Source organism: Hyperolius riggenbachi, chromosome 1 (assembly GCF_040937935.1).
Source record: "Hyperolius riggenbachi isolate aHypRig1 chromosome 1, aHypRig1.pri, whole genome shotgun sequence".
In the NCBI taxonomy this organism is placed as follows: Eukaryota; Metazoa; Chordata; class Amphibia; order Anura; family Hyperoliidae; genus Hyperolius; species Hyperolius riggenbachi.
Window position 1 is genome coordinate 192,774,753 of NC_090646.1, and position 26,341 is coordinate 192,801,093.

General features: G+C 44.5%; 1 protein-coding gene across 1 annotated transcript in view; it reads right to left on the reverse strand.

Moving 5' to 3' along the window:
• Positions 1-16,181: 16,181 nt before the first annotated feature.
• Positions 16,182-26,341, reverse strand: part of SMARCA5 (SWI/SNF related, matrix associated, actin dependent regulator of chromatin, subfamily a, member 5) — a 43,913-nt gene continuing 33,753 nt past the window's right edge. The window contains exons 21-24 of the mRNA XM_068279422.1: positions 21,919-22,037; positions 21,300-21,512; positions 18,196-18,306; positions 16,182-16,648 (exon numbers count right to left, since the gene is read on the reverse strand). Of these exons, the coding sequence (XP_068135523.1) occupies positions 16,583-16,648; positions 18,196-18,306; positions 21,300-21,512; positions 21,919-22,037 (509 nt within the window). The 3' untranslated portion in view covers positions 16,182-16,582. The remainder of the gene's footprint in view (positions 16,649-18,195; positions 18,307-21,299; positions 21,513-21,918; positions 22,038-26,341) is intronic.

A 26,341-nucleotide genomic window follows, 5' to 3' on the forward strand; every position in this document is an offset into this window, starting at 1 on the left:
TTAAGTCTAGCACACACTTTTAATTATGACTAGCCAAAGGATACTTTTATTACAAATACAAATTACCCTGTATTGACTCTACGAAAGCAATGCACATGCGCAGAGCACTCCCAGCTGCGGGCACGTGATCTAGGACGTGTGTCGCCAGGCAGCGACTGAGCAGTCTTCACCGTCCCTCCCAACTAGGAAGTAGCTTCAGATGGTCGATACAGATAATGGAGATTGCGTGTGTGGGGGGCGGTGGGCATCAGGAAAGCCCACTACACATGCCTGCTGCCCCGGTATTAAATCTGCTTTTGGGTTAAGGTATCCTGCCAGTGGTCCGGCGTCCCCTCCGGTGCAAGATGCCAACCTCAGCAGGTCTGCATCCACTGTGCCTGCGTGAGAGTCGATCGTGGTGGCGCTGATATCATCTGTAGTGTACTGTGCAGTAGTTCTGCACCTGCGCAGTACAATCCAGATGACGTCAGCACCACCGCCAGCGGCTCTCACGCAGGCACAGTGGATGCCGACCTGCCGAGGTCGGCATCTTGCACCTGAGGGAACCCCGGGCCACCAGCAGGAAGCGGAGCTGCGGCTGACAGGCTGGAGGAAGCCCTGGGTAAGTAGATTTTTTTTTGTCTTCCTTAGACATTCCCTTTAAGGCTCTGTACATACTTTCAATTTTAATTATGCATATTACTGGCTAATTTTACCATTGCCATGTACTATGAGGGCCAACAAATTTTTAATACTATGAACAGACTGTTTAGGCATGTTCTCATACTAAATGGAAGTGGTGAAATTGGCCAGTCTTTGGCAGATAAAAATTGGATGTGTGTATGGATCTTCAAGCTGCAATCTAAGCAGTGCCATTCCCTTGGTGTCCCTTTACTACCACAATGTGAAAAAGCTGGCACATCCTACTGCAAAGGCAAGAATGAAGTTACACAGGCAGGGGACTCCGGCAACTCACTATCCTATTGGGAAGTGCCAAAGGTTATGAGCCCTGCTGGAGTAGGTAAGCTAACATTTGCAATTAAGACTAGTTCAAAAGAGTGCATTACCTCAGAGGCCATTCACCTTCTCATGATCTCATGCTCCTTCCATCACTGGGCATGCTGCTGGACTAGGCATATGGGTTAGGAAGCCTGCTCATGGATGAAAGGAAATGGTGTGCACAAGTGTTCACAACACCACTGCAGCAGCCTTGGCCCAGAAACAATGCCAGGTTCATGGCAGTTTTCAAATGCAACATTAAGGACCCTTTTACACTTAATCAGTTGCTCTCAGCTAAAACGGAAAGAAAACTGATTTTCAAAGTAATGCACAGGTTTTCCTATGGCACCTTTCATACTTATATAGGAACTCCAGTGAACATTTTAGTGTTGGCAGGTGATGTAGCTGCTGCATGGTTTTTGGCAGTTTGAAACAGCTGTAAACAGCTATTTTCCACAATGCAACAAGGTTCACAGATAGAAAGAGGCCTAAGGGCTTGTTCACACTATGGGCTCGATGCACTAAAGTGTGATAACTGCCATCATATCAGTTATCACGTGAGCTGCCGCGCGCAAACAGCATTACTTCGCGTGATAAGTGGAGGTTTGCCTGCGATCACGTGTTCTTTTCACATAAAAAGCACACGTGATCACGCACAAACCTTTGCTTATCACATGAAGTAATGCTAGGCTTTGTGCGCGGCAGCTCGCGTGACAACTGATATGATAGCAGTTATCACACTTTAGTGAATCGAGCCCTATGAGCGATTATAGAAATTGCCCTAAAAGCACTAGTGCAATGTTTTTTTCTATGAGAGTGTTCACGTGTGAGCATTTCGATTTCTTTGAGATTGCAAACGCGCTACATGTGCCATTTTCTGAGCACTTTGACTCAATGTATAGCAATTTCCCGAGTGCTTTTATGAAAAAATACATTTAATTTATTAATTTCTGAGTCAAAGAGTTCACTTCCTGACTGACATCAGGAAATAAAAAAAAACAAATCGCTCAGCAAAAGCGCTTTTATAAGCACAAAATGCAGGGAAAAGCACTTTTAAAAAAGCTCAGTAAATCGCTCAGCGCTTGTGATAGCGCTGGCGATTTATAATGTGAACAAGGCCTTAGCACCAGAGCCCACTGATGCAGCTGTGTCCGCTTTTCAATTACACATCAATGTTACAGATGCTGAAAAGCAGACAGAAGCGGACACAACTGCGTTAGTGGGCCCAGGCCCTTAGAGAGCTTCCTGGGTGTACCTGCTCAGCTGGATCTGGCAAAAGTTACAAGTAATCAAAGAGACACGATATTCTTTCAGGAGCCATCAAGGTTTCAAAAGTTATTTTTTACTCCAAGTACTGTTCAGGATCACTTTAATGGTTAGTACTGCAATAAACCTAACAGGAGCTTTATCACATCTGTATTGTATGGATATTCTGTACTGCATGTTCCTGTCAGATTTTAAGACAGGAGGGAACATGATGGCAAGCCTCCTCTTCCCCACTCCCATTACAGCAGGGTGATAGGTGGAAACATTGCCACAAGCCTGCCTCTTCCTGTCTGAAACCTTGACTTTGGATAAAAGTCACATTTTTCAAAATGTGCTTACAGGGGACCAGGGAGAATAAAGTACATCATAGGGTCTGGATCCAGCATAAACATACAGCGTAGGGCTTGTCTACACTATATTTGTCCATTTCCATCTGCTTTTCAGCATTGAGTAGCATTGTGTACACCGCACTCACGCAGATGTCTGCTTCTGAGCAGACAGGCCCTTAGGTAGCTTTGCCTCAGGTCAGGTATGCTTTAACCACTTGAGGACCTAGGGCTTTCTACCCCTTAAGGACCGGCCACTTTTTTTCCATTCAGACCACTGCAGCTTTCACGGTTTATTGCTCGCTCATACAACCTACCACCTAAATGAATTTTGGCTCCTTTTCTTGTCACTAATAAAGCTTTCTTTTGGTGCTATTTGATTGCTCCTGCGATTTTTACTTTTTATTATATTCATCAAAAAAGACATGAATTTTGGCAAAAAAAATGATTTTTTTAATTTTCTGTGCTGACAGTTTTCAAATAAAGTAAAATTTCTGTATACATGCAGCGCGAAAAATGTGGACAAACATGTTTTTGATAAAAAAAAAACCCATTCAGTGTATATTTATTGGTTTGGGTAAAAGTTATAGCGTTTACAAACTATGGTGCAAAAAGTGAATTTTCCCATTTTCAAGCATCTCTGACTTTTCTGACCCCCTGTCATGTTTCATGAGGGGCTAGAATTCCAGGATAGTATAAATACCCCCCAAATGACCCCATTTTGGAAAGAAGACATCCCAAAGTATTCACTGAGAGGCATAGTGAGTTCATAGAAGATATTATTTTTTGTCACAAGTAAGCGGAAAATGACACTTTGTGAGAAAAAAAAAAAAAGTTTCCATTTCTTCTAACTTGCGACAAAAAAAATGAAATCTGCCACAGACTCACCATGCCCCTCTCTGAATACCTTGAAGGGTCTACTTTCCAAAATGGGGTCATTTGTGGGGTGTGTTTACTGTCCTGACATTTTGGGGGGTGCTAAATTGTAAGCACCCCTGTAAAGCCTAAAGGTGCTCATTGGACTTTGGACCCCTTAGCGCAGTTAGGCTGCAAAAAAGTGCCACACATGTGGTATTGCCGTACTCAGGAGAAGTAGTATAATGTGTTTTGGGGTGTATTTTTACACATACCCATGCTGGGTGGGAGAAATATCTCTGTAAATGACAATTTGTTAATTTTTTTTACACACAATTGTCCATTTAGAAGAATCAGAATCAGAATCATTTTATTTCGCCAAGCAGAGATCTTTCTCCCACTCAGCATGGGTATGTGTAAAAATACACCACAAAACACATTATACTACTTCTCCTGAGTACGGCGATACCACATGTGTGGCACTTTTTTGCACCCTAACTGCGCTAAAGGGCCCAAAGTCCAATGAGTACCTTTAGGATTTCACAGGTCATTTTGAGAAATTTCGTTTCAAGACTACTCCTCACGGTTTAGGGCCCCTAAAATGCCAGGGCAGTATAGGAACCCCACAAATGACCCCATTTTAGAAAGAAGACACCCCAAGGTATTCCGTTAGGAGTATGGTGAGTTCAAAGAAGATTTTATTTTTTGTCAAAAGTTAGCGGAAAATGACACTTTGTGAAAAAACACAATTAAAATCAATTTCCGCTAACTTTTGACAAAAAATAAAATCTTCTATGAACTCGCCATACTACTAACGGAATACCTTGGGGTGTCTTCTTTCTAAAATAGGGTCATTTGTGGGGTTCCTATACTGCCCTGGCATTTTAGGGGCCCTAAACCGTGAGGAGTAGTCTTGAAACGAAATTTCTCAAAATGACCTGTGAAATCCTAAAGGTACTCATTGGACTTTGGGCCCTTTAGCGCAGTTAGGGTGCAAAAAAGTGCCACACATGTGGTATCGCCATACTCGGGAGAAGTAGTACAATGTGTTTTGGGGTGTATTTTTACACATACCCATGCTGGGTGGGAGAAATACCTCTGTAAATGGACAATTGTGTGTAAAAAAATCAAAAGATTGTCATTTACAGAGGTATTTCTCCCACCCAGCATGGGTATGTGTAAAAATACACCCCAAAACACATTATACTACTTCTCCTGAGTACGGCGATACCACATGTGTGGCACTTTTTTGCACCCTAACTGCACTAAGGGGCCCAAAGTCCAATGAGTCCCTTTAGGATTTCACAGGTCATTTTTGTTTCAAGACTACTCCTCACGGTTTAGGGCCCCTAAAATGCCAGGGCAGTATAGGAACCCCACTAATGACCCCATTTTAGAAAGAAGACACCCCAAGGTATTCCGTTAGGTGTATGGTGAGTTCATAGAAGTTTTTATTTTTTTGTCACAAGTTAGCGGAAATTGATTTTAATAGTTTTTTTTCACAAAGTGTCATTTTCCGCTAACTTGTGACAAAAAATAAAATCTTCTATGAACTCACCATACTCCGTACGGAATACCTTTGGGTGTCTTCTTTCTAGAATGGGGTCATTTGTGGGGTTCCTATACTGCCCTGGCATTTTAGGGGCCCTAAACCGTGAGGAGTAGTCTTGAAACCAAATGTCGCAAAATGACCTGTGAAATCCTAAAGGTACTCATTGGACTTTGGGCCCCTTAGCGTACTTAGGGTGTAAAAAAGTGCCACACGTGTGGTACCGCAGTACTCAGGAGAAGTAGTATAATGCGTTTTGGGGTGTATTTTTACACATACCCATGCTAAGTGGGAGAAATATCTCTGTAAATGACAATTGTTTGATTTTTTTACACACAATTGTCCATTTACATAGAAATTTCTCCCACCCAGCATGGGTATGTGTAAAAATACACCCCAAAACACATTATACTACTTTTCCTGAGTACGGCGGTACCACATGTGTGACACTTTTTTGCAGCCTAGGTGCGCTAAGGGGTCCAACGTCCTATTCACAGGTCATTTTGAAGCATTTGTTTTCTAGACTACTCCTCGCGGTTTAGGGCCCCTAAAATGCCAGGGCAGTATAGGAACCCCACAAGTGACCCCATTTTAGAAAGAAGACACCCTAAGGTATTCCGTTAGGTGTATGGCGAGTTCATAGAAGATTTTATTTTTTGTCACAAGTTAGTGAAAAATTACACTTTGTGAAAAAAACCCAATAAAAATTAATTTCCGCTAACTTTTGACAAAAAAAAAATCTTCTATGAACTCGTCATACACCTAACAGAATACCTTGGGGTGTCTTTTTTTCTAAAATGGGATCACTTGTGGGGTTCCTATACCGCCCTGGCATTTTACAGGCCCAAAACCGTGAGTAGTCTGGAAACCAAATGTCTCAAAATGACTGTTCAGGGGTATAAGCATCTGCAAATTTTGATGACAGGTGGTCTATGAGGGGGCGAATTTTGTGGAACCGGTCATAAGCAGGGTGGCCTTTTAGATGACAGGTTGTATTGGGCCTGATCTGATGGATAGGAGTGCTAGGGGGGTGACAGGAGGTGATTGATGGGTGTCTCAGGGGGTGATTAGAGGGGAAAATAGATGCAATCAATGCACTGGGGAGGTGATCGGAAGGGGGTCTGAGGGGGATCTGAGGGTTTGGCCGAGTGATCAGGAGCCCACACGGGGCAAATTGGGGCCTGATCTGATGGGTAGGTGTGCTAGGGGGTGACAGGAGGTGATTGATGGGTGTCTCAAGGTGTGATTAGAGGGGGGAATAGATGCAAGCAATGCACTGGCGAGGTGATCAGGGCTGGGGTCTGAGGGCATTCTGAGGGTGTGGGCGGGTGATTGAGTGCCCTAGGGGCAGATAGGGGTCTAATCTGATAGGTAGCAGTGACAGGGGGTGATTGATGGGTAATTAGTGGGTGTTTAGGGTAGAGAATAGATGGAAACACTGCGCTTGGGTGGTGATCTGATGTCGGATCTGCGGGCGATCTATTGGTGTGGGTGGGTGATCAGTTTGCCCGCAAGGGGCAGGTTAGGGGCTGATTGATGGGTGGCAGTGACAGCGGGTGATTGATGGGTGGCAGTGACAGCGGGTGATTGATGGGTGGCAGTGACAGGGGGTGATTGATGGGTGATTGATAGGTGATTGACAGGTAATCAGTGGGTTATTACAGGGGAGAACAGATGTAAATATTGCACTGGCGAATTGATAAGGGGGGGTCTGAGGGCAATCTGAGCGTGTAGGCGGGCGATTGGGTGCCCGCAAGGGGCAGATTAGGGTCTGATCTGATGGGTAACAGTGACAGGTGGTGATAGGGGGTGATTGATGGGTGATTGATGGGTAATTAGTGGGTGATTAGAGGAGAGAATAGATGTAAACGCTGCGCTTGGGTGGTGATCTGATGTCGGATCTGCGGGCGATCTATTGGTGTGGGTGGGTGATCAGATTGCCCGCAAGGGGCAGGTTAGGGGCTGATTGTTGGGTGGCAGTGACAGGGGGTGATTGATGGGTGATAGGTGATTGACAGGTGATCAGTGGGTTATTACAGGGAAGGACAGATGTAATTAATGCACTGGCGAATTGATAAGGGGGGGGGGGGGGGGGACTGAGGGCAATCTGAGCGTGTGGGCGGGTGATTGGGTGCACGCAAGGGGCAGATTAGGATCTGATAGGTAACAGTGACAGGTGGTGATAGGGGGTGATTGATGGGTAATTAGTGGGTGTTTAGAGAAGATAACAGATGTAAACGATACATTTGGGAGGTAATCTGACGGCGGGTTTGCGGGCGATCTAATGGTGTGGGTGGGTGATCAGATTGCCCGCAAGGGGCAGGTTAGGGGCTGATTGATGGGTGGCAGTGACAGGGGGTGATTGATGGGTGATAGGTGATTGGCAGGTGATCAGTGGGTTATTACAGGGAAGAACAGATGTAATTAATGCACTGGTGAATTGATAAGGGGGGGGGGGTCAGAGGGCAATCTGAGCGGGTGGGCGGGTGATTGGGTGCCCGCAAGGGGCAGATTAGGGTCTGATCTGATAGGTAAAAGTGACAGGTGGTGATAGGGGGTGATTGATGGGTGATTGATGGGTGATTAGTGGGTGTTTAGAGGAGAGAATAGATGTAAACAATGGATTTGGGAGGTGATCTGATGTCGGATCTGCGGGCGATCTATTGGTGTGGGGGGGTGATCAGATTGCCCGCAAGGGGAAGGTTAGGGGCTGATTGATGGGTGGCAGTGACAGGGGGTGATTGACGGGTGATTGACAGGTGAACATGGGGATAGATGCATACAGTAAACAGGGGGGGTGGTCTGGGGAGAATCTGAGGGGTGGGGGGTGATCAGGAGGGGGCAGGGAGCAGGGGGGGATAAAAAAAAAAATAGCGTTGACAGATAGTGACAGGGAGTGATTGATGGGTGATTAGGGGGGTGATTGGGTGCAAACAGGGGTCTGGGGGGTGGGGTCTGATGGGTGCTGTGGGCGATCTGGGGCAGGGGGGGGAGAAATCAGTGTGTTTGGGTGCAGACTAGGGTGGCTGCAGCCTGCCCTGGTGGTCCCTCGGACACTGGGACCACCAGGGCAGGAGGCAGCCTGTATAATAACTTTGTAAACATTACAAAGTGTATTATACACTTTGTATGCGGCGATCGCTTGGTTAACATCCCGCCGGCGCTTCCGTATAGCCGGCGGGCGAGCGGTGACAGGCGCCGGCGGAAGATCGCGTCACGGATGACGCGATCGCTCCGCCCATGCCCTTAGAAGGACCGCCGCCTCTGTGGGTGAGCCGGTCCTTCAGGGCTCCACTTCCCAGCCGCCCCTGTGCGTTAGGCGGTCGGGAAGTAGTTAAAGGGCAACTGAAGAGAGAGGTATGTGGAGGCTGTCATGTTTATTTCCTTTTAATCAATACCAGTTGCCTGGCAGCCTTGCTGGTCTATTTCTCTGCAGTAGTATCTGATTAAAACCAGAAACAAGCATGCAGCTAGTCTTGTCAGATCAGACTTATAAGTCTGAACCACTGAAACACCTGATCTGCTGCATGCTTGTTTAGGGGCTATGGCTAATAGTATTAGAGGCAGAGGATCAGCAGGGCTGCCAGGCAACTGGTATTGTCTAAAAGGAAATAAACATGACAGCCTCCATATACCTCTCTCTTCAGTTCCCCTTTAAATGCACCGTGATTAAAAGTTGGGACCCAAATCTAGACAATGTATTCCCAAATCATTCTAAAAGTTGATATAGGCCATCTAATTTCCAGTGCAATAGGTCTTGCTAAGAACTAGAATTTCATCTGGGAGGTCAGTCATTTTAATTGTTAAACAGGACATGTCTAATGTGTTTTTATGATTTATGCTATTAAGTCATGATCTAGAGACCCTCTAACATTAGGCTGTGCTGAGACCGGCTGAATGCATAGCAGGGACCCAGTAATTTGGTCTTTCATGGAACTGAGAAATAGGTTTAGGACTGCAAAGGCAGTATAAAGTTCAGGAAATTCTCTAAACTTGAAACCAAAAAGATTAGAGTTGAACATAAACTGCTTTAATAGTTGTGCTTTGGTTTATAGCTGCTGTACGAAATGTGGCCACTAGGTGTCATGATAGCTATAGAGGAAGTAAAATGGAGGCTATAAGGAAACCTTTTCATATTCATTGTTTAGATGTTACTGATACAGTAGAATCTCATTTTAGTCAACTCTAATATAGTTAATTCAGTCCTCAGGTCACAGCAAATGCACCTGTATAAATGTGCAATGTATGACCAATTCTGATAGAATAAACTTCCTTTATAGTAAACTGCAAGGGACCTGGCCAAGTAGCTTACTATATTGGAAGTGTACTGTAAAATAGTACTTCAGTAGAATCCTGTTATAGTAAACCTCTGGATATAGTAAACTTAGTCTTCAGGTCCCAGCAAATGTGTCTGTATAAATTAAAGGGGCGCTATGGCAAACAAACAAGAAGTACATTTCTTCCAGAGTAAAATGAGCCATAAGACTTTTCACCTATGTTCCTGTCATTTACAGTAGGCAGTAGAAATCTGACAGAAGCGACAGGTTTTGGACTAGTCCATCTCTTCATGGGGGATTCTCAGCAAGGCTTTTATTCTTTATAAATTCCCTAAAAAGGATTTAAACAATGATGCTGGACAGCCTCCCTGCTCGCTAGTTTGTCAGTTGGACAGAGCAACTGCCATTCACTAAGTGCTTTTGGAAATAAATCCCTGAGGCAGGGAACACACTTGTCGTACGCGTTTTGATATGTATGCGTTTTCGCGTTTCCGCGTTTGCGTTTCCGCGTTTGCGTTTCCGCGTTTTGCCGTTTTCGCGTTTTTCCGTTTTTTTTTTTTTTTTTTTTTTTTCCCTCATTCATGACAGGGATGCTTTTCTGACATCATTTCCCGTGGAAGTGTTTTCATTGTGTGGTAGAAAAGGTCACACAGTGGTAGTGAAGATGTTCCCTAGCATTCCCCGCCAGATACCCCGATCTTCCCTAGCATTCCCCGCCAGATACTCCTACTCCTCCGGTTCCCATCTGCCAACAAAACCCCTGCTCTTTGCACGCCAAATCCTCCTGCTCTTCTCCACCGCTCCCCGCCCGCCGATCAGCTCCTACATAAAAAAAAAATGTATGCCACTCACCCACAAGGCAAAGCAGTCCATTTGGCGTGCGGTGGAGAAGAGCAGGAGGATTTGGCGTGCAAAGAGCAGGGGTTTTGTCGGCAGGTGGGAACCGGAGGAGTAGGAGTATCTGGCGGGGAATGCTAGGGAAGATCGGGGTATCTGGCGGGGAATGCTAGGGAACATCTTCACTACCACTGTGTGACCTTTTCTACCACACAATGATATGTATGGTATGGACAAACCAGTCCAGCACACTCAATGGCGCTTCTTTTCTTTGCCGCCAACGGAGAGAGGAAGGGGAAACACGTCACAAACCCTAATTTGAATAGCCGCACATGTTACCCGCAGGCGATTCTGTGCTGTAGAGGAATCGCCTGCATACCGTACAAATATCTCCGGAAAAAAGCAGAAAGGATAGCGATTTCAAAACGCACATTAAAAACGCTATCCTACACGCAATAAATATTACGTTTTCTAGCCTCCTATTATTTAACATTATATGCGGCAGTATGGTAATTTGTGCGTTTTGACTAGTGCGGCAAAACGCGCAGAAACGCATGTAGTGTGTTCCCTGCCTGAGAATCCCCTCATGAAAAAATGGACTAGTCCAAAACCTGTTGCTTGTCAGATTTCTACTACCTACTGTAAATGACAGCAACATGGGAGAAAAGTCATTTATGGCTCATTTTACTCTGGAAAGAACGTGCTTATTTGTTTGTTTGCACATATTTTAAATTTTACAATGTTTCACCATAGTGCCCCTTTAACAATGTTTGTCAGAAGTTTACTATATCAGACTTCATGCTAAACCATTTTCCTGGTCCCTTGAAGTTTACTATGAAGGGGTTTTTACTGTATGAATTTATGCTATGTATTGTGTACTTTTATGAAGAGGGGGGGGGGGGGGGGGGAGAGAAGGGTGCAACATTCCACATAGACTTAGTAAGCCCCCTGCCAGTGACTGCATATCAGTGGCAGCAAGTCTGATTAATGGGAAGCCATATTAGTCATGTTTCCTTCAGGACCCCAATTATGCAAGAGCCACACTGGTCAGAGAAGAGGCAGCACATTGTAATTTTACCTATAGATTAGTACTTTTTATTTGTGCACAAACCAGTTATTTAAAGAGACAAGTTGTTTATCATTTACACAAAGTATTTTTTGTTTGAAACTTGACCAAGTGCCTACTGGAAGAGGCGTTAAAGAGAACCCGAGGTGTGTTTAAAGAGTGCTATCTGCATACAGAGGCTGGACCTGCCTATACAGCCTAGCCTCTGTTGCTATCCCAAACCCCACTAAGGTCCCCCTGCACTCTGCAATCCCTCCTAAATCAGCCATGCTGTGAGGCTGTGTTTACATTTGTAGTGACAGTCTCAGCTGCTCCCCCCGCCTCCTGCATAGCTCCGGTCCCTGCCCCCGTCCCTTCCCTCCAATCAGCAGGGAGGGAAGGGATGCAGGCGGGGACTGGAGTTCTGCAGGAGGCGGGGAGAGCAGCAGACTGACACTATAGAGATAAAAACAGCCAGCTCTGACAAGCTGTTTGCAGTCCCTCATAAATCACAGCCACGCTGCTGACAGAGTGCAGGGGGACCTTAGGGGGGTTTAGGATAGCAACAGAGGCTGAGCTGTATAGGCAGATCCAGCCTGTGTATGCAGATAATATTCTTCAAACCCACCTCGGGTTCTCTTTAAGGCTATGTATGGTGTAGTTATTTCCATCAATCTGAAGAATAAATGAGAGCTAAAGCCGTTTTAGAGCATATAGGGCATATTTGTGTTGGTAAGCCTCTGTACATCGAGGTGGTGAGCACAGGGACTAGGATATTGATGAGGAGTACAATGTCACTGCAGGTGCTCTGCAACAGTCTGCTGTTGAGTAAGGAGAGATGTTTGCAGGGTAGTCCAGGCCAGGAGAGAAAGTGCAGTGAAACTGGTCTAACCCCAGATGCAGAAGATCCTTACGCATTAACTTGCATAGCAGTGACCTCCTGCTGACCCTATCCGCTTGTTTGGTTCTAAACAGCAGTCAGATTAAGTTATTTCTAATCTGTTGAAGAATGTATATAATGAGAGGCACCCCAAGTTCTCAACTCTGTCAAATATCCACCGATCATACAGCAGCCACTGCAAGATGTATCCTGGTCACCATAGGCAATATATAAAAAGTATTCAGCAGCGCTATATGCTCCTCAGCCACTTGTCACCATAAGAGTCTTCCACCTCCAAAGATCCTACCAAGATATATGGTACTCCTATGTGCAACTCAGTGCAAGGAAAAAGCCAGAAAAGGGGTCTCTCAGTGGAATGTTCAGACGACAATATTTATTCAAATATAGATTGATATTTATTTATTCAAATATAGATACATTAAAAGTGATAGACACTCACATTAAGATTAGCTACACAATCTGTTCTTAGTATTCAAAAATCTGTTGGCTCTCATACTACAGGGAGGTAGTAAAATTGGGCAATCAAAATTTGATGTGTGTACCAGGCTTTAACCACTTAACGACCGCCTAACGCCAATAGGCGGCAGGTCGTAAGTGGTTTCCCATGGCGGCCTTTCCATGTCAGTTCACGGAGGGTGCCTCCGTGAACAGCCTGCGAGCCTCCGATTGCGGCTTGCAGGCTAAATGTAAACACGCAGGGAAGAAATACCCGCTATTTACATCATACGGCGCTGCTGTGCAGCAGCTTCGTAAAAGATCGTCGATCCCCAGCCTCTGATTGGCCGGGAATCGCCACAGTCTGAAGCCTATTAGAGGCTGTGCAGGACGGATCTCCGCCCTGCGCCACCAAGGGGAAGGAGGGGAGGGAGGGAAGGACAGGGAGGCCGAAAATCGCTGCGGGGGGGGGGGGGGGTTGAGGAGGCCCCCCCGCAAGGCGAAAATAGCCGGCGGCGATCAGACCCCCCCAGCAAGACATCCCCCTAGTGGGGAAAAAAGGGGGGAAATCTGATCGCCCTGGCTGATTCCTGACCTGTGCTGTGAGCTGGAGAGCCCACGCAGCACAGATCTAGGAAAAATGGTCTGGTCCTTAAGTGGTTAAGAGACTAACATAAAAAAGTGCCCCTGGGGGACTACTTACCTCGGGAGAGGGAAGCCTCTGGATCCTATCAAGAGGTTTCCCCCGTCCCACAGCAGTCTCGCTGGTGCTTTACTGCACAGTAGTAGAGCGGACCTGATTGGGATCGGCCATTTCCACCTGAGCCACTATTGCGTAAGGAAAGGTACATATTTACACGCGCCCCCCCCCATCCCATTCAGGGATATCTAGTGCTGCCACTGTGGGACGAGGGAAGCCTCAATAGGATCCAGAGGCTTCCCCCTACTGAGGCAAGTACCCCTCAGGGGCACTTTATGGTACAAGTTTTCTTTAAAGGACAATTAAAGTGAGATGTAAATGGAGGCTGCCATTTTTATTTCCTTTTTAGCAAAATCAGTTGCCTGGCACAACTGCTGATCTATTTAGCTGAAATAGTGTGTGAATACCATCATAAACAAGCATGCAGCTAATCTTTTCAGATACACCTGATCAGCTGCATGCTTGTTCAGGATCTATGGCTAAAAGTATTAAAGGCAGAAGATCAGCAGAGCAGCCAGACAACTTGTATTGCTTAAAAAGGAAATATGGCAGCCTCCATATACCTCACTTCAGTTGTGCTTTAACATATCTAAAGTATAGCAGTGCTCAACTCTGCTACTTAAAGGGATACTGTAGGGGGGTCAGGGGAAAATGAGTTGAACTTACCCGGGGCTTCTAACGGTCCCCCGCAGACATCCTGTGTTGGCGCAGCCACTCACCGATGCTCCGGCCCCGCCTCCGGTTCACTTCTGGAATTTCAGACTTTAAAGTCTGAAAACCACTGCGCCTGCATGCCCGTGTCCTCTCTCCCGCTGATGTCATCAAGAGCGCACAGCGCAGGCCCAGTATGGTCTGTGTCTGCACAGTACACTCCTGGTGACATCAGCGGGAGCGAGGACACGGGCGTGCAGGCGCAGTGGTTTTCTGACTTTAAAGTCAGAAATTCCAGAAGTGAACCGGAGGCGGGGCCGGAGCATCGGTGAGTGGCTGCGCCAACACAGGATGTCTGCAGGGGACCATTAGAAGCCCCGGGTAAGTTCAGCTCATTTTCCCCTGAACCCCCTACAGTATCCCTTTAAAGAGTGTCTGAAGAGAGATTAAATCCATGATTTTAACTTGTATTAATGTTAAGCACTATAGCTAGTGCTAAAATGCCGCCATCCCGCAGCAAAACGAGGGGTTTATACCCCCAAATCCCCTCTGCAAAATCCATGACTTTCTTGGTCGTGGATTTTGCTGCCCATGGAGGCAGAGCTATGAGCTGCAGCTCTGCCTACATGCGCGTCAATCTGCTGGTGGATCTCTGCCTTTCCCCGCCCCTCTCAGTAAAGGAAGACAGAGGTGTGGGGAGAGGCGGCGATCAGCTAGTGTTGGGCGAACAGTGTTCGCCACTGTTCGGGTTCTGCAGAACATCACCCTGTTCGGGTGATGTTCGAGTTCGGCCGAACACCTAATGGTGTTCGGCCTTTTTAGTTCGGGTTCGCCCGAACTACTCAATGGCCGCCGAACAGAGCCCCTGTTCGGCCGAACAGGGCCCCTGTTCGGCCGAACAGGGCCCTGTTCGCCCGAATACGGCCCCCCTATGGGGTCGCAGGCATAAGGGGGGAGCATGCCCCGATCGCGGTGGGGGGGGTAGGAAATTCCCCCCACCCCCTCCGCTACCCTCGTATGCGTCATCACGTAGAGGACGTGAGGTCAGAGAAAGGGCGGAAGTACCACAAGGGTACTACCGCTGAACCGCCCGCTGCCCGGCCTCAACGCGTCTTAGTCGATCGGACTCCTCCTCACTCATCTCATCACCACAGCCAGCCAGCCACCACTAGGTACTATTAACTTTACGCAAACTTTTTTTATGGGGAAGCGGGCAGAGGGGGGAGCGCTAGCGGAGGGGGTGGGGGGGAATTTCCGACCCCCCCCGCACGCACGATCAGGGCATGCTCCCCCTTATGCCTGCGACCCCTTAGGGCCCCCAAAAGCGGCATGTTCGGGGGTCCCATTGACTTCCATTGAGTTCGGGCCGAACATGCCGAACATCTGGCCCATGTTCGGCCCGAACCCAAACATCCAGGTGTTCGCCCAACACTACGATCAGCGGGGATTGACGCACGAAGAGGCAGAGCTCTGCTTCAATCAGGAAGCGCTCCCCGCAGTTTGCAGAGGGGATTTGGGGGTTATAAACCCCTCGTTTTGCCGCTAGATAGCAGCGTTTTAGCATTAGCGATTGGGCTTAACATTAATACAAGTTAAAATTATTGATTTAATCTTGCTTCAGACTCTCTTTAAAATAGAAACATTTGTTTACTGAACCAAATAAAAGAAAAATATCCTGAGCTTGTTTGATCCACCCAAAAGAAGGATGTTGGAAGCAAACAACCTATACTCGATTGGAAATCAATTGAGAAAGTACTGATTTGTGCTGAAATCTAAACCAGTAGCATTATACCACCCAATGACATGTCATGGCAATCAATGACCTGCCACTGTTGTCCCCACCCACTTGGAGCATTAAAGGACTTACGAGGCCAAATTACCAAAGAAAGTTAATTACCTGCATCATCTTTTAAGGCACGGAGAACTCCTAAAATGGCCCCTTGATCTGGCCGCGGCTGCGCAGTCTGCATAGCCGCGAGTGCGGCTGCGCAGCTCTAGGGCCAACCCCTGATCCACGCCACTGTATCGTGGATCGGGGGGGGGGGGGGGGGGGCAGTTGTCACTAGGGCTGTGCAGCCGCAGCTAGATCAAGTGGCCATTTTAGGAGAGGCAGAAGAGCTCTACCCGGGCCGTTGGGTCGGGAGCCGGCACGGAGGGCTAATGAGTGAGGAGACCTAGCGGATCGGCACGGAGGGCGCGGACGGAGTCCTCCGTGCCTTAAAACATGTCTAATCAACTTTTAATTACTCTGTCCAAATCTGCAAAAATAAATACATGCATGATCAGATGTAGAGCGGTTTCATCTTCAGTACAGATCTCTCCAGCTCGTATTAAAGATCACATAAAAAGTACATTCAATTAAAAAAATACACAAAAGTAAGTTTTTATTAACAAATTAGCCATTTATGTATCCAGTGAATATTACAAAACTATACTAGGTATTGCTCCAAAGAATATACAAAGGGATCTTAATTTACAGCTCATGTTGCAAATGTAATGTGGGGAAAGAACACACATTAACCACACATTTAACGAAGCCTATTTTATTACTTCAAATGTTAATGGTAAAAAAAAATGTCCAGCACAGCTGTTTCATTAAAAAAGGAGAATTAACTACAATAAGTACTATGTTCCTAGTTCAATAAACAGATGGACCTGATGTCTTTGAATGACATAATAGCAGATCAGTATACAGTACATCTTATGAAGACCCGTAAAGAAAGAACTACTTTTTGAAACTTGTACATAACAAAACAGACCCCTCAAAGCTTGAGCTTTTTCCGCCTTCCTCTACTGTCTGGAGCACCTTCCATCTTCCGCTTTTGTGCCTGCAACAAGAAAATAGATTTATTTTAAAGACTACAACACCACACAGCAAATCTCTCAATTATAAGTTACGTTAAGTTTCAGCAAATGTATTCCCTCCAAGTACCGGTACTTTCTCGCTGATAAATACAGGGGATTAAAGCACCTTCCATCATGTTAGAGGGTCAGGAACGTTAGAAGGGAGGATAGAGTTAAGGTGGGTAGCATTAGTGAGAACTTAACGTAATTAATAATTTTTCATTTCTTTTAAAACAAAAATTACTTTGTAAATTAGTCAAGGTTTTGCCCATTGTAAAATCTTAGTTCACCATAATTTACATTTTTTAAATTCATCAGTGATGCCAACATTTTTACTGCTGGCAAGGTTGATCACTGTGGAATGGTTTCCTCCTAATCTGTGAAGTTAGCAGTGATCTCCCAGAGTACTCTGGGATAGAAGTCTAGGCTAAACATTACTGGGAGGGCAGGGTTATAAACAAATATACAGCTATTTATAGTTATTAGAAGAAGCATTTCTGATCCCGAGACCAGATTAACATAAAAATTGTACAGATTTTCTTTAGAGTGAAGGTAGGCTTAGGTCAGTGATGGCTAACCTTGGCACTCCAGCTGTGGTGGAACTACAAGTCCCATGAGGCTTTGCAATTCTCTGACAGCTCTAAGCATAACTCGGGGAGGCAGAGGCATGATGGGATTTGTAGTTTTGTCACAGCTGGAGTGCCAAGGTTAGCCATCACTGGCTTAGGTGATACCTATTGAAAATGAGGTGATTGGATTCATTTCCAGGTACAGAAAATGTTGTGGATAAAATAAAAAACATTTCCTGAGAGAAAAACCTGGGGAAGGAGAGTTTACTGGGATCAAGATAAATTTATTTCCTAAAATTATCTGAAGTTGCATTAATTGGCAGAATGTTTTTACATCTTGTTGAACATTAAAGTACCCCTGACCTGGTTTATTTCCACCATATACTTTTAATACCGTTTTATTCTTCCAACTCCAGCATACTCTGTAGCCCCCGTTCTGCTTAGTCGTACTCTTCATCGCAGAACATTGAATATGGGCGTGGACGAAGTAGCAGTTCTTCCTCCCCTCTGCCCATCCACTCGCCACTATAGTTTCACATTTGATTCACTGCACACGGCGGGCTGTGGAGCTGTGCTGTGTGCGGCCCTGTGGTAATTAAGGTTGGATAGCCTTCTGACCTCAATTACCACAAGCCCGCACACAGCACAGCGCCGCCCCTGTGCACTGTGATTCACATGGGGGAACTATAACAGCGAGTGGAGGGGTGGGACAAAGGACGGGCAGAGGGGAAGAAGCGCTGCCACTTCCTCCCCTCCCATATTTGACAGCAGAAAGGGGGCCACAGGGGTCGCTGGAGTGGGGACGATGGTGCTATGCGCTAGTCACAGCACCAGTAATAAAATAATATTAAAAGTATTGGGGGGGTGGGGACAAGGTCAGGGGTACTTTAAGCTAACTGCAGGTTACCCCGCCGTCAGCTAAAACAATCTGCACGAAAAACAAAACAAAAAAAAACACTTACTGAAGAAGGTTTTGGTCCACGTTTCTTCTTCTCTGCTTTTTCTTTCTCCTCTAACTCTAAGTTTTCCCTTTCAATCAATGTGATTAAGGTATTGCATCTTCTTTGCAGTTCCTGAAATAGAGCAAAATGGCGTTTCAGTGTTCATGCTACACCCGGATAAGTGCTATTTTTAAAATGTGTACCCTATTTCAGTGCTTTGAAAGTGAAAAAGTCTAGTAATTTCTTATGAGGAGCTCGGATACTGTTCACTTTGTAAAGTAAAGCAGAGAGCCAATAAGATACCAGTTTGCAACCCTTTCAACAGGGGGTTTGTCTTGCAATAAGTAACAGTAAATATTGGGCAGGAATCACACTTGCAGGACATGTAAATGTATTTGGTTTTTGTTGCATATGATCACACATTGCGAGGAAAAAAAAAAAAAAAAAACCTTGCCGGTGTTTGACGGGCAAAAAAAAAAAAAAAAAAAAAAAAAACAGTAAGCGGTCAGTTTTTAAAATGTGAAAAAAAAGAAAGAAGAAAACCTGTACAGGCAAGTGTCTTTTCGCATGTAAACTGTTCCAAGGTGACCCCCTGCCTTAACTTCAGTTCAACCTGCCTTCTAGTGTTGTTGACTAAGTAATTATATATAGTGTGGGGCATCACTTGATGGAAGAAAGGAGAAAAAAAATGCCACTAGGCAGTACTTACCTCAGGAAAGGGAAGTTCACTGGATCCTAAAGTGGCTTTCCTGTCCTCCTCCGCCAGGCTGTTCCAGTGCTGAAACCCCCGAAAGGCCGCTTGTCACAGCTGCACCCAGGCACACTAGCAGCTTTGCCCTCGGCCTCTGGCTTAAACAGCCGAGCCTGATTGGGTCTATATATCTCCAGGTGTTCTCTAAGGTGAAAAGGCTGCATATACAGAGACGCCCCCTGCTATTAGTGGCTACTGCTGCATTTTTCTAACACTGTAGTATCCAAGAGATCAGAAGGGGAATTTATTGAAACACACACTGACGTTTCATATCCAAAGTACTACAAAGTGCAGCAAAAGCAGAAGGCTCCCCTTTGTATCATTTAGAGTAGAAATTATCAGAATTAGTTTAAATGTGGTAGTGCTATCCTTAGCTGAATCTTAGCATTAAAGGAAAACTAACTAGAATTCCACACACTGTCATTGTTCACCTCCAGTTATAAAAATAAATATGCTGTTGTGTCCTTGCTGGCATTTTTATCCTTGGCATCAATACAGTGAGCATTGACTAGGAGCAAGTGTGAAGCCACCGATTCTTCCCGAAGACCTGATCTATATGACTGAGGTACGTGACCCACAGGATTTAAGTCAGGGGATCAGAAGCACATCCTGGATTGTGTAAAGGCAGACTGCACAAACATACAAACAATGGGAGATCCACGGGCCTCAGCTAATGTCCACTGTGTCACATGGAGTCAGGAGGTAGGAGGTTCATCAAGCCTCCAAACAACTGAAGTCCATGCATATACAATCCAATCTGGACTCAACCCTTCTGAACTTTTTATTTGCAATCAATAGCGGTTATATAGCAACAAAAAAAGCACAACGTTTCGGGCCGTCTACCCTTTCTGAAGAGCACTTAAGAAAGAGCAGACGGCCCGAAACGTTGTGCTTTCTTGTTGCTGTATAACCGCTATTGATTGCAAATAAAAAGTTCAAAATCGGTTCAGAAGGGTTGAGTCCAGTTTGGATTGCATATGTATAGACTGCACACACACACACACACACACACACACACACACACACACACACACACACACACACACACACACACACACACACAATGGGACTCAAACATTCACTAACCTGTCATCTACTGGAAACCAGTAAAAGCTTTATAACCCATCAGCTAATGAAACTGACTGGAGCTTCACTGAAAAAGCCTCTGGTCATTAACCAGATAAAACAATTAAAGGGAACAAAAACATATAGCTGCACTGCAGAAAAAAAAAACTGCACTAAACACTCTTGAAACATTCTGACTTTATCATAAAAGTGGTTTCCTTAAATAGGAACTAATCTAAAAATAGTGAGTTTCACTTACACCTGGGGCTTCTGCTAGCGCTTGCAGCCGTACTGTCCCACGCCGGTCCTCCATGATCCGCCGTTCTCTTGCTGCCAGCTACTTTCAGTTTCACCGTTGAACCACTGCGCCTGAGCGGCTCTGGTCACGAGTATCCTTCATGTTCCAGCCCACAATAGCGCTATTGCAGACGAGAACCCGTAAAAAATATACGCTTGGCAGCCCCTTGACTTACAGGTCGAGTAAAGCCGCTAGCTGGCGGCGGGGAATAGAGGATCATTGAGGACCGGCGCGGTACAGGACGGCTGCAAGGAGCTTGGAGAAGCCCCAGTTAAGTGAAACTCTGTTTTTAGATTATCTTCAGTTCCAATTTAAAGTCTCTGTATTTCTGTAAAGCTAACATACCTATAGCGATTTTAGCCCGCAACACTAGAAAGCTTTCCAGGGGTCTCAGCACAGCCTGTGTGAAGCCTATGGGGGCAGAGCTGTACTATGTAGATAGGAATGATTCTGTTTGTTTCTGCCCTTCTTACACACTGCTTTCTGACAGATCATATGAGAACAGTTGATGGATTTTTAGGTACAAAGAAGGAGCTGAAGAGGAGGCTTACTTTACGCCTGTTCTTGGATGCTTACAACCTACCCCACCACCACTCAAAATGAGCTCTGCTTACACTGTCAGGCAGGGAGACCCACACACAGGGACAGGGCTGCAGCTGATGATGAGTTATGTGCACACTATTTGCAGCTATATTTCTGCTCTCTATCATTCTGAAGAGATTCCAGTTTTACGGCTAGTGAGGACGGTCTCTGTATGCTGGATACAGTCCTCCATAGTAATGCCCAGAGTGAAAACTGTTCTCTGTAAATGTCATATTTTCTTAACATAAATGCAAAGATGAAAAAGTCTTTGTACTGCTATTTGCTAGCAATTACTGGAAATATATGTGGAAATTAGAATGTTAGTTAACTGATAGTTGTCCTTTAACCTTTGCAGAGCAGAAGCATGTTTAATTATAAATCAAGTTAGATATTTGAAAACAACACGAGGTTAGGCAGTAGAGTTGTTACCATTGCAGTTCTTGATTTCAGGAACCAGTCAAATCTGAACTGTGGAGAGTTCCGGATACACTGCCTGAGTTCATCATACACATTTTCTTTATCAAAGCCAAGTTTGTGCAGCATGCAGATGAGAAAGCGGTCCTCCTCCTCTGTGTAGTTCTTCCCTTTATTAGTGCCATAAGATATTCTAAGTTGATGGAAAGGTGCCTTATATCGGCCAATCTGTAAGAAAAACAGGCCGTTCATAATTTTATGCTATAATAAAAAGGTGAACTCTGTCCATGATAGAGATGAAATGGCTAGAGGAACTGCTTTTACAAGAAGAAAGCAAACATTTTACTGAAGATGTCCACAAGTTTCTTCACTAGGAAAACACTGAATGAAAAGACTCTGGTGTCAAGTGTCTAGCACTGAATCATGTGAGAAGAGTCAAGATCTATGCAGTTCCTTTGCCTCACAAGGCGGCTTTATACAATCTATGCCTTGTGGTCACAAAGAGTCATGGTTCTATCTACTGAACATTACAAGACATGGATATAGGTAGCCTGCTAAATATTTTCCCCAAACATCCTCAATAGTTTATACATGTCTAGGAGAATATAAAAAATCTAGACAACGCAAGGGTTACCTTTGTATCCAGTGCTTTCTTTATACTAATTCTTCTCTGTATCCTGGCTTCTCCTCTTTCTATCTGAGCCATTATTTTTTCAATATCTTGGAGCTCATTGCACCTTTCCCAAAAGACCGCTAAAAAGCAAAAAAAAGTAATAATTTTATCATTAAAATCAATTTTTCAATAAGAAAGCATAGTGTACGCGGAAAAGGGTTGGCCTAACTGGATTAAAGAAAAACAAGTTTGCATAGGTGTTGCCGGTGACATCAGATGCTACCAGAGTCCACAGCTGTGAGACAGAGTACTGTATTTTACAGAGATTGGTCTTAGAGTGGACATGAACCCATAAATTGATTTCTGCATACATCATAACCAGCAGCATCTTTACCCTGATAACTGTCATTATACTTGCCTATTTTGGAAAAAGAAAAAGGGGGGGGGGGGGTAGTTGGACTAAAAATCAAATGTTTCAAGTGATAACTACCTCCACTTTTCCTGCTGCTGTCTGAAGGTCCATACACACACTTGATTGATATTGTCTGACGGGGATCAGGAACTGCTGGGCCGACGCTGTACATATGTGTAGTCAGCTGCATAGCCGATATGGCGTTCTGTTGCTATGTGGAGAGGCAGAGGACTGATGGAGTGATGCACACGTGGCATCACGCATCGGGGTGAGGCAAGCAGAGAGGTATTTGCCATCGCTTAACCTCCCTGGTGGTAAGCCTGTGTTGAACACGGGCTATGCCGCGCAGGAGGATTTCTCATGCCCTGCTGGGCAGAATCGCATAATTTTTTTTTTTGCAACACGCAGCTAGCACCTTGCTAGCTGCGTGTGCATTCTGATCGCCGCCACTACCCGCCGATTAGCCGCTGATCGCCGCGCCGCCCCCCATCAGCCAAATTTAATCTAGTGTGTATGGATAAAACAGGATAGTAGGAGGCGCCCAATTGAAAAGTGAATTTTGGAAGGGTTTAATCGTTTAGATGAAAAAAAATAAAAAAAATTTAAAAAAAAAAGGTTATTGACATGGAATTTATAAAAAGAAAGATTTCAATTTATTAAATTAATTAACCACTTTGTCCTCCTTGACGTATAAAAACGGCAAGGAGGACAGGCGCGCTCCCGCGGCCGATCGCGCGCGTGCACACGCACTCCCAGCCGCGGAGTCGGTAGCCACGGAATCAATGTATCGGGCTGGGGAGCCCGATCATTGATTCCTCTCCCCCGCTGAAAAAGCGACAGCTTCTCTCGGAAGCTTCGCTCTTTCTGAAGCTGTGTCCCTCTAAGCGTACATTGTACGCTTAGAGTGACGTCATGTAAAAAAAATCGAGATTGCCATCTTGTGGCCAAAATGTAAAACTACATGTAAATGCCCAAAAACATTACAATACACCAATATTTCCCCAAATAAAACACTTTTAAAACCCACCCTCCCAAAAATGCCCACATAAAATGTTTAATAAAAAAAAACAAAAAAAACATTGCTATAAAAAAAACAAAAACACAAATATTTACCTAAGGGTCTAAACTTTTTAAATATCTATGTAAAGATGAAATATTTCTCTCTATTTTTTTTTTATAAGCTTGTAAATAGTGATGTATGCAAAACGGAAAAAATGCTCTTTTATTTCCAAATAAAATATTGTCGCGATACATTGTGATAGGGGCATAATTTAAATGGTGAAATAACCGTGACAAATGGGCAATAACAATACGTGGGTTTTAATTATGGAGGCATGTATTATTTTAAAACTATAATGGCCGAAAACTGACAAATAATGATTTTTTTCATTTTTTTTCTTATTCTTCCTGTTAAAATGCATTTACAGTAAAGTGGCTCTTAGCAAAATGTACCCCCCAAAGAAAGCCTAATTGGTGGCGGAAAAAACAAGATATAGATCAGTTCATTGTGATAAGTAGTGATAAAGTTATAGGCTAATGAATGGGAGGTGAACATTGCTCGGATGCATAAGCTGAAAACGACTGAGATGTTAAGTGGTTAAGCACATTGACAACGCATTTCTCGGCGTAAGCAAATTCCTCGGGTTAAGTACGTGCCAGCCGGGTACAGCAACAGTCTAGCGCCTTTAATCTTCATCTAGTGTGTGTATGGGTATTTACCCCCATCTTGAGAAGTTAGCCCCCAAACTAATCCCATTCAGCGATTTCTTATTCTAGGTATCACTAGGCTACAGATCCTAATCTTATTGCAGCTTATAGGCAGCAAAAAGTCAGCATCGTATGTAAAAATTTGAAGCTCAACAAGAGGAGACATTTCTAAACAGCACTCAGCAATAGCCACATACTTGACTACACTGGTGACATTTTTCTCTAAGGACAGAAGGTGAGGATAGCCAAAAAACAATATTACTCACTATTCAACATTTTCCATTCAAACAGGTTGTAAAATTGACTACTCTGCAAACTCCATAAACAGCCATGTAACCATGTATAGAAAGCCCACTGACAGATTTAGACATCTTCACGAAATCATGTTTTCACCACCTGCATAGCTAGGGAGCCATCATAAACAGCCAGTCCACCAAATACAACCAGTAGACAGAAAAACACCTCAGGCTGGGTTCCCACTAGAGCCAGATCACAAAGGGCCAGTGGGAGCAGGCAGAGTAGTGTCCCCTCCAATGATCCTTTGCAGTCCAGCAGGAGCCCAGGGTGGATGCATTTCAACCATAGACGTTTTGCATCTACTCTTCTGGAAAAAAAGACTGTACACAAGTGTAGTCTACTTACTGTAAAAGATATAACAGACCCCATTGCAGACTGACAAGTGTGAGCGGATGCCATTTAAAAAAAAAAAAAAAAAAAAAAAAAACTTCCTAGAGTCCACAATTCTGTCTTTCAAACAACTCCCTCATCTTAGACGCACTGGTTAGTGTGAATCTTTGCTCTGATTAGAACAAACACAACCTAACCATGCCAAAGCAAAATGTCACACAGCCTGACCAGGCATTTGGAGTTACACCTTCAAAAAAGTAAATTTTAATGCAACAGCATCTTATTGCTGCTCAGCCAAAAATGTGGTTTATCTCATACAGTAAGTGTGAAGGTGTGATTTGTGACAGTATATTGGGGAACCCTTACAGAAACCATGGAATACATCTAAAGAGAGACAATATATTGTGACACAAAGATTAGAACCGTTTTAGTCTCTGCCATAATTTGACACATATGGTCATGCTCTCAGAATTGATGTGGGTTTTTCGTAACCCCCTTCAGTCATATAGCTAGCTTTCACTCCATGGTGGCTTTCCCCACCAGATTCCTGAACTCTTATTTATGACAATTTATACTGATGCTACAACTGCCCCCTTAAAGCGGATCCGCGATGAAAAACTAAATATAACAAGTGACTTGTCTATATATCTTATCTAAAGTTTAGATACTTTACACAGCAAATCTATCTTCAAACAGCTTCAACAGTATATTAATATTTTTTCCTGTGATACAATGGGAGCAGACATGTTTTCTGCTTGTCACTATTACACAATTACACACACAGGCAAGCTTATCTGTATCTAGGCATGCTAATCTGCATATTCTGTGAAAACTCCACTCTTATCTCCTCCATTACACAGGCAACTGATCTGTATCTGCACTGCAGCTCTCAGATTGTGAAAACTCTGCCTCTGAAATCTATAGCTAGTAACACCTTTTTCACCTGCCCAGACTGAAATCCCACAATCCCTTGCAAGCGCCAAGGCACTCTGGAGAAGCTGTGGGTGTGGCTTGTTTAGTTTATAGGAAATTAGGGTATTAAAACAAAAGAAAACAAGTATTTGGCTCTAGGAATGCCCTATAAACTATATGTAAGGAACACAATTATGCAAGGAGTAAAAGTTCATCTCGGATCCACTTTAAGGGCCCATTTCCACTATCGCGAATTCGCATGCAAATTCGCATAGCAATACAAGTGAATGGGACCGTTTCCACTTGACAGGACTCCTTTGCGTTTTTCTGTGCAGAAAAAATTTGCATGGCAGAGCCATCAGAATTCGCATATCGCATACAATGTATTTAATAGGAAATTCGCATGAGGTTTGGGTATGCGAATTTTCATGCAAATTCGCATGAAAATTCGCATAGAAACAATGAGAAAGCACACCAGCACTGCCATGGTTAAATTCGCACACATCGTAATCCATGCAAATTTTCATGCTAATTTGCATGAAAATTCGCATAGACCTGCATGTGAAATTCGCATCCGCATGCAAATTTTTACCGCGGCAATTCGCACCGCACAAGTGGAAATGCAGCCTTAAAGTCAAGAGACCATGTGTTGCAAATTCCTGATCTGGACTGTAACCTCACAGTGAGTGATAATACTGTCCATTTATCTGAATGTTCCTGTTTTATAATCCAGGCCTGGTTCAGACAGTCTACCAAAGTGTGTTGCTCCTGAATGCTGACCTTACA